This window comes from Phaseolus vulgaris, chromosome 5, assembly GCF_000499845.2.
Source record: "Phaseolus vulgaris cultivar G19833 chromosome 5, P. vulgaris v2.0, whole genome shotgun sequence".
Classification (NCBI taxonomy): domain Eukaryota; kingdom Viridiplantae; phylum Streptophyta; class Magnoliopsida; order Fabales; family Fabaceae; genus Phaseolus; species Phaseolus vulgaris.
Genome location: NC_023755.2, coordinates 10,742,843 through 10,751,992, shown reverse-complemented (window position 1 = coordinate 10,751,992; position 9,150 = coordinate 10,742,843). Strand labels below are relative to the sequence as shown.

Sequence of the window (9,150 nt, the reverse complement as noted above, 5' to 3'; positions counted from 1 at the left end):
GTTGGCCTAAATAATTGCATGTTGTACTATGGAGAAGACAAAGAAAAATAAGTTTGTAAGAAATGCAATGAATCTAGATGGAAAAGAAGAAAGAAGAACAAGACTCTTGATGTTACTATGAAAAAGTAAAAGAAAAATCCTACTAAAGTTTTAATATATTTTCCATTAAAGTCACGCTTACAACAAATGTTCATGTCTTCTAAAATAGTTGAGCATATGCAATGGCATGCTTTAAGAAATAAAAATGAGAGCATACTAAGACATCCGAGGGATTCTGAAGCATGGAAGAACTTTGATCTAATGAATCCTCAATTTGCTTTAGATGCTCGAAATGTCAGACTTGGTTTGGCTACTGATGGATTCAATCCATTTATGATTTGAGTACAAGTCATAGTACTTGGCCTATTGTACTCATACCCTACAATCTTCCTCCTTGGATATGTATGAAGCAAAGTTCATTCATTCTTTCCATGATCATTTCCAGTAAAAGAGCGTCAAGAAATGATATCTGTGTTGAACAAGATGCTTTGATGTCTCCAAATCCAAGAGGAAAGCTTGAAGACCTTGTCGCTGGGTGTGTGTGTTGTCTAGTTGTTTGAAACTTGTTAATTCACTCCTTAAGATGATCCAAGTTCATTTGAATCTTTTACCTTTTCAAAAGATGAGTTTTCAAAAATGCTGTTGAAATTTCAACAGGTTGAAATTTCGAAACAATAGGTTGTTTTACCTTAGTAGTTTTTGAAAAGCTTGACTTTGTTGTCAAGTCAATTCAACTGATTGTTTCGACAAAACGATTGTTTTTCTGGAAACCTTAACAGAATTATGTTAAGTGGTTTTAATATGTTTTAAATGATTCTAACTACCTTGGCTCCTTTATTAAATGTTTTTGACCACTTGGTTGGTCTATATAAAGGTGGTTTTACGCTCTTAATCTTGGTGTAAGAAAAAGAGTTTATCAAAAACAGTTTTTCCAAGATTTGAAAGAGCTTTGGATCATTCTTAAGTATGTGGAATAGGATTGGGTTGTAATTTTGAACTTTAAGCTTTGTAATACTCAGGTGTATTCTATTCCCTTCTTCCTTGATTAATGTATTTGTGTTGCCAAGGAGTGTTGTGTGTTCTTCAGGTGTTCAAGATCAACACTCTTGGTGTGGTTTGCCAAATGTAGTGTGTTTCTTAAGGGGTTCAAGGTCACTACTTTGGTGTGTGGTGTTTGTAATATGGTTTTGATTGCATAGTGGAATACCTAGTGGTTTTTGGGAACTGGATGTAGCTCTTGGTGTAAGAGTGAACCAGTATAAATTTGTTTGTGTGATTCTCTCTTTCTCTAATCTCACATATATCTATTTTAAGTTATTTTTATTAACTGCAGATAAAAACAACCGGTTGAATCGCAAAAACAACCGGTTGATTTTTTGGAAATCAACTAAAACAACTTTGTGCTTTGCTTTCCTTAGTTTCTTTCTCTGTTATTCTTCATTGACTTTCATTATACCTTCAAAGTTTTCGAAAATATTTTATAAACAATTCACCCCCCTCTTGTTTAAGGCCATATATTTTAACAATTTGATGTATGTTTAATGTCATTAATTGAAGAATTAAAAGAGCTATGAAACAATGGACTGAAAACTTTTGATTCATATAGCAATGAAGTGTTTAATATGCATGCAACTATATTGTGGACCATTAGTGATTTTCCTGGTCTTGGAACCTTATATGGGTGGAATACACATACTGGGTCGGCTTGCCCTAGGTGTAATTTTGACACTACTCCTAAGAAGATTCAGGTAAATTTTGTTTCATGAATCATCGATGTTGGTTAAATGCAAGACACAAATTTAGATTAGCCCACATTCATTTTGATGAAAGTGTGGAAAATAGAAATTCTCCTTTGCAATATCAGGAACAAAGACAAGTTGAAAATGTTAAAAATATATTTGGGAAAGAAACATAAGTCGAGGAATTGGGGAAAGACAACGCAAACATCACCAACCTATTGATGGCCCTCTACAATGGTGAAAATATAGTATATATTTTTAACTTCCTTATTAGGTAAACAATTTATTGCACCACAATCTAGATGTTATTCACATTGAAACAAATGTATGTGATAATGTGGTGTATACATTATTGAAACAAGGTAAAAAAAAATCAAAAGGACAACCTAAAGGCACGAAAGAAGTTAAAAGATTTGGGTGTTAGACTTGATCTTTGGCCGGATGAAAATAATAGATATCTTTTTGCTATATATACATTGGCAAAAGAAAATAAGCATATATTTCTGACAACATTAAAGAACATCGCTACTCCAGATGGCTACTCAAGTAACATTAGTAGATTTGTTGATGTCAAACAATGTAAGCTTGAAGGATTGAAAAGTCATGATTCATATGTATGTGGGCTAATACAACTACTTTAGGAATGAGTAAGACATCCTAAGGAAGTGTGTTATGTTTTGATTGATTTGTTATTTTTTAGAAACTTATGCAATAAAGTTTTAAAAGTGGATGAACTTAACCAACTACAAAATAGAGTTGTTCTCACATTATGTCACATGGAGATGTTATTTCCTCCTACATTTTGTACAGTCATGGTTCATTTTATTGTGCATTTAGTGGAAGATGTCAAGCTTGGAGGACATGTCCAGTATAGATGGATGTATCCCATTGAGAGATATTTAGAAAAATTTAAGTCTTATGTGCGTAACAAGGAACAACCAAAAGGCTCAATAGTTGAAGGCTACATGGTTGAAGAGTTTTTCACCTTTTGTTCAAGATATTTAAAGGAAATTGATACTGTATTTAATTGAATAAGGCGTGTTAATGATGAACCAGACATTATGTCATCTAGTGTAAGCACTTTGTTTCCACCAGTTGGAAAACCAATTGGGTCTTTTACTTACTGTACTAGACAGAGTGCTTGGGGCTCAGTAATTGGAGCTTGGTGCACAGGGTGAGTAGGTCAGCTCGACTATTGGGCCCAGGGTGCGGGTCATGAATTTGGCCTAGTTTTATTGGTAAGCCCGTTGGGCATAATTAAAATAATCTTTTTATATGTTAGTATAAGACTACTAGTTAAGAGTATTTTTGAACCTAGGGGTAGGTATAATACATGTGGTGCCTAGGTCAAGTAAATGTTTCTTTTGACCTAAGTATGTGTGTTATAGGGCACATAGTGGTTAAGTTGCATGCATGGTAAAGAATAACGTTGCACCATGAGTAGGGTGCTCACGTAAGCAGAATATCTCCCTATTGGTGGCGCCTAAGATGGTTGTTCTGTTATTATTTTATGCTCTCCTTAGAGATAAAATTCTTTTCTGATGTAGCCCCTTCAGAGAAGGCACCCATAAACATAATGTTTTCTTGTTGGGTATGCTCTCAGTTGATATTAGATTATCATGAGAGAAAGTTGTTACAAAAGATAAGGTTTGAAAGGGGGTTGAGAACCCAGGTAAACGTACGTTGTTTCTGAGACTGAAACTGAGTACTTCTTAAATTCTAGTAAGCTCTTACTGACTTGATCGTCAGAGTGTAATCAACAGGTAAGACCTCCTTTGTTTCAGCGGAGCCGCGTTTCAGTGCAATAAGACGTAGAACAGATTCCAGAAGAGGCAGACCGGGACTAGAGGTTGTCACCAAGGTCAACCACGAGGAAGTCAACCGACAAGAACGCTTACTTTTCTTTATCAACAAAGGAGAAGTTACAAGCATATCATCATATATTAACTAATTATGCCAAGTTGACTCTTTTCTTCCGTAAGTACTTTAAGTTTATAACTTATTATGATTCATCTGCAACTAAACTCTAACCATGTAATTATTATTTATTTAATTTAGAGAATTTAAAGACATTATACGAAGACAATTAAGAAGTTATATACAGTCATCCTCAGTGATAAATATGAGGGTTCATAGAGAATTTGCACAAAGGTTTTCTCATCATGTTGAGCGTGTGAATGAAAAAATAAAACTTTCTTAACCTAGAAAAGAATTTCTATGTTGAGTGTAATTAGAACCTACATAATAAATTTTTAAATATTTACAACTAGTATGTCACCGCATTACTTATGATGTTGGGTGAAAATATAACTGTCATAATAAGTCTTTACTATGTTAGTTAAATTGAGAATTGACATATTAAATTTCTTCAAAATTACAATTGGGTCACTATGTGACTTATTATAACAGGTGAATTAGAACCATCATAGTAAGTTGTCATTGTTATTTTTACACTAATGAATATACATATGTCTTCAAAGAACCGATTTAATTCTTATATGTAATACAAATTTTAGAAAAACTTAAAATATTCGATTTCAAGAAAGACATTAAAAATCAACTACTAATCATGAATGACTACAACACTTGTTTCAACCACAAACAATTCACCAAAGAGACCTTGTCATGTACAAGTTTTTTTATCATAGTTCATAACCCAAAATCATTGCTTCCAATAAACTTCTCAATTTCATACTTGGAACAAGACATTGTTGATTTATATCCACTCTCACTGCACTGGTTTATTGTGAAATTAGGAACAAGCTCACTGGAACAAATTTAAAAAAAAATACAAAGAATGCTTAGAACATCACACGCATAAATTAGAAACTTATGGGCTATCAAACGGTAAAAGCTTCTGATCAACGTCAAACAGTTTGCAAAACAAAAGTATATCAAACGTTTACCATCATATGAACCACAAACTAGAAGACAAACACCTTTAACAGATTTAATTTCCAAGTAAAAATATCGACAGCTAAAATTTAACCTTGTGTTGTGATTGTAATTTAAAACCTTGATGAATTCATGCGGATAATAGTAATATAAAAACGTTGGTCTCTATCAATCTTCCTGAAACATTATTACATTATAAGTTTTTCAAGAGTAAAATATGAACCAAACAGTACAAGATCATTCTTATTTATTTATATTTCCACTTTATGTAGAATGAGATGAGCACCATATTGTGGTTGAAGAGTAATCGCGGTAATTGGAGCATGAGTATAGCTCGAAGAGAGTTCAAATGAGAAGCGTTGTAAAATCATTGACAAAGCAATCTTTGCTTCCAAGAAGGAGAAGTTTCGTCCAGTGCATATCCTAGGACCCCCTCCAAAGGGAATTAGTGAAGCTCTGCCATTTGTGGCCTTTAGAACTCCTTCAGCAAATCTCTCAGGTTTGAACTCCTTAGCATCATCACCCCATAGCTCACAATCATGATGAACCAAAATTATTGGAATGGAAACTTGCATTCCAGCGACTAATGATAGATTTCCAAGTTTCACGTCTTTAAGAACTTTTCGAGGAAGACCAATTACTGGTGGGTATAGCCTAAAAACCTCATTTAAAATCATGGGAACCTGTTGAAAACATATTCTTAGTAACGGCTTAGAGCTTGCTATTCAATATCAAATGATAATATGAACTTACAATCTTAAGGTGATTCAGTCCATCAAAATCTGGTTTATGATTGCCAAAAACTTGTAAGACTTCTTCCCTTGCACGTGTTTGCCAATCGGGGTACATACTTAATAATATCATCGTCCAAACAAGCAAAGATGAAGTGGAATCCTGCCCTGCAAAGTAAAATAACTTGCATTCCTCAATAACATCTTCAATATTCAATCCAACATTCTTGTTGTTTCCATGTTCTTGAATTTCCTTGTGATTTGACTCGAGAAGTATGTCTAACAAGTCATTTTTAGTGGCTTCACCAGCCTTTAGTGCTTTCTCTTTGTTATTAATAATATCCATAAGTGAAGCTTTTGTTTCCTTGTCAATTTCCTTCATCCTTCTATGGGTAGTAGTAGGTACAAACCTACAAGTGAACATAACAATCCTGTATTATTCATGATCTACGGTTTTTTCAATGATAAAGATACTTCGATTTTCCAAGTTGAAATAGAGACATATCACATAACATGTCACAGTATTTGGTAAAATGGTTGTTGTAAACAAGTTTCTTTGATTCTTAATGATAATAAGTACTGTTTTCTAATCACAACATCCTTTTAGAAAAGATTTGCAGGTTTGGTTTAGTTAAATAAAGATCACTCCAAAAAGCTTGATCACTTAAGCCTACCAAGTAGTCAAATATACACATTATTCTTACCTCCATCCAGGGATGTAAACTTTATACACAAGTTGCGCTGTTAGTTCACTCTGCTCTTTTAGGAGTTGAAATATTCTTCTTCCTTCTTCATAACTACTTCCAAATGCTGTTCGAGAAATAGCCTCACTAGTCAAATTCTGAAGGAAAGGCCATACGTCCATTTCACTTGATCCATCCAATGATAACATTTCCTCCCATTTGCTAATAAGATCATCACAACATTTGATGAGTACTGGTAACATATCCTGAGGTGTATTAAAATATTCAAACTTCACATCATGTTACTTGTAAGAAGAGAATACACTTTTGTGGAGGAATTTTTACATGGAAAACAAAAATAGGACACATGGGCAACACAAATAACTATGTCTTCCTCACGTTTCCGAAAGGCACATTAGTTATTATAAGATCTATATCTAGTAATAAGAAACTAACCTTCAACTTCTCCAAATTGAAAACAGGAGTAATTATCTTTCTGTGCTTCCTCCACTTTTCTCCCTCGTGGCTTACAAGGCCAGGAGTTAGTAACCTGACTTGTGGATTCAGATAAATCTTTTGGAAGTCAAATGTCTTGTTAAATACATCTTTGATTAGCTCTGGATCAGTAAGGATCACTCTTGGTGCCGGTCCAAACCAAATAAAAGAGTTTTTCCCTACATACCATCACCCAACAATACCAATACGCTCAAATTAAATATGACAGGGAAGAGTAAAAAAATCAAGAATCTAAAAGAATAGACAACTTTGTGTGTGCCTATATCTTAGCCAAAAGTTGTTAAGATTAAAGAATTAAGTCGTGTGATTTTTTAAATTAATCGTGTGATGATAGAACCAATAGCAGAAATTAAAGAAAATAGAATTGTCTTTATTAAAACCTTGGAAATCAGAGGGAACTCCTCTGTACAATGCGATAGAAGGACTCTGAACAAAACAAAAAAACAAGACCCAATTCTAAGGATCAGCTCCTTACTCAGAAACACCAGAACCAATTACTCGTCTCATTGGTATAAATATCGCACACCATATACAAGGCTTCTAATTCATTTGTAAAATTTCTAAGCATATATACTCCCCAATGATGAAACTAAACAAACATAATAACACAATGCATGTGGGACTGCAAAATGATAGGTTCCAGACTGATATTCAAATAGAGTGATACAGAAAGAGAAATCACTCCTTACAATCTTGAGACAAATATCTCAGAATAATCTACCAACATAGAGCGAAAACAAAAAAGGGAAAAACGATAGAAAAGAATGAGTATTTTCCAGTTGGTTATTTTCTCTGGTCACAACTTACTTTATCATATAAAAATCTTGGTTTACCATCTTATGTTCCTGAATGGCCCATTTCAGAAAACGAATTCATCATATAGTGAACAATTTTCATATAAAGACATAATATATTTACAGATATAAGTTTGGTATCAGTCTGAAGTGTCTCCCAGAGATTTCTTTGTACTGTTGCAAGTGTCTCTTCAACTGCAACTAGTTAGAGTTACAGGTATTGATCTATAGTCTAAATGCGTAAAAATAACCAATAAACTTTGAAATACTAGCTTATCAATTAAATCCACTTAGCTACTTTGTAGCTTTTGGAGTGTACTCTGAAAAGTCACAGGTTAATTACTTACGTACGAGAAAGGTGTCGAAATTATCTTTCACGAGATGTTGGGTAAGAGAAAATTAGAGTGGCATGTACATAGAATTGAATTGGAAAAAAATTTAAAAATAGTGAACTTACTTTACATTATTATTTTCAAACTCTTTTAACTTATTTCCAGGTAAACATTATTTGTTCTCATCTGTATCAAACATAACTCGTTGAAAATCATTCTACATACATATATGTAAATAGAGAAAAAAAATCATCTAGTACATTTCAGAAATATTAAATTGCAGATACTTTATTTACAGTACCTTATGTGACTACTCTTGCCTTTTCAGTATCTCAGGATAGAGAAAAAATTGATCTCTCTACCTTAAGCTATCATAATCCGTGACATGTTAATCTGACAGCAGAAAAGCACAGCATGCAAAGCTATAATGAATCTATAAACAAAAAGTTAAAACATGTTTATTACAATTTCATTGACGTTTTATTTTAAAGAAAAATGATATTTTGATAACTCTTATAATTTCATACAACTTTTGATCTAATAAGTTTAGAATATATATAATAAAAATAAATTTATAATTAAATAATATAAAAAAAATATTAAAATAATAGTATTGAGAATTATAATATAGGTGTATTTATGGAGTTGTCCATATATCATTACCATATTCTAAATATGTCACGAAAGATACTGGGTAAAATATTCAAAATTCAAAAATTTGAATCTCATAATTTTAGTACAATTTGAACATAGTTTTAAAAAATAGATATAATAATTTTTAAAAACTTGAATTTATTATATAAATGTGTATTATAATTATAAAATAAAAAATAAATCCTTTTACCAAAAAAAAACCCTACCATATTCACATAAAACTCAATCCACACATTAGTTGGAGAAAAGAAAAGAAGAGCTGAACTAAGAAGTACATAACAACAGTTGCAAAAAGACATTACTAGAATGAACGATGAGCATATTTTTTTTATTTATTTTTTTATTTATTTTTTTATCAGCATGAACGATAAGCATACCATGTGTGTTGATACTGTGACGGAAAAAGGGGTAGACACGCTGAACTATGTCGTTAGAGAAGAGATCCATGGGTTTGGAGAAGGCTTCCTTTCTCATCTTGGCAAACTCATTGGTGTCTCCAACCAAAAGCGTATATGGATTCCCTTGAAGACCTTGCTCTCTGAGAAGCCTTTCAAGCCTCTTTGGAGTGAACCATAACCAATTTAGCATCATCCATGCCCATATCAGAACCAATATCAAAACCAGTATCAGAATCAGCATCAGAATCGTGCTACACGCTGCTTCCATTTCTCTCTCGCAGAGTTTGGTGGAACATATAGTGCTTCTTTGGCTTTGATATTCCTAGATATCCTCCACAAATAAATGGATTATCTCTTTCTAACATTTCT

The 9,150-nt window shown here is 32.9% G+C and overlaps 1 protein-coding gene across 1 annotated transcript; it reads right to left on the bottom strand.

The window, feature by feature from the left end:
• Window positions 1-4,812: 4,812 nt before the first annotated feature.
• On the bottom strand, window positions 4,813-9,150 carry LOC137835126 (cytochrome P450 72A68-like). The gene is made up of 5 exons (XM_068643475.1): window positions 8,761-9,150; window positions 6,544-6,761; window positions 6,109-6,353; window positions 5,427-5,814; window positions 4,813-5,356 (listed from the first exon to the last, which is right to left on the bottom strand). The coding sequence occupies exons 1-5, from the start codon at window positions 9,047-9,049 to the stop codon at window positions 4,925-4,927; spliced, it is 1,572 nt and encodes a 523-aa protein (XP_068499576.1). The 5' UTR covers window positions 9,050-9,150; the 3' UTR covers window positions 4,813-4,924.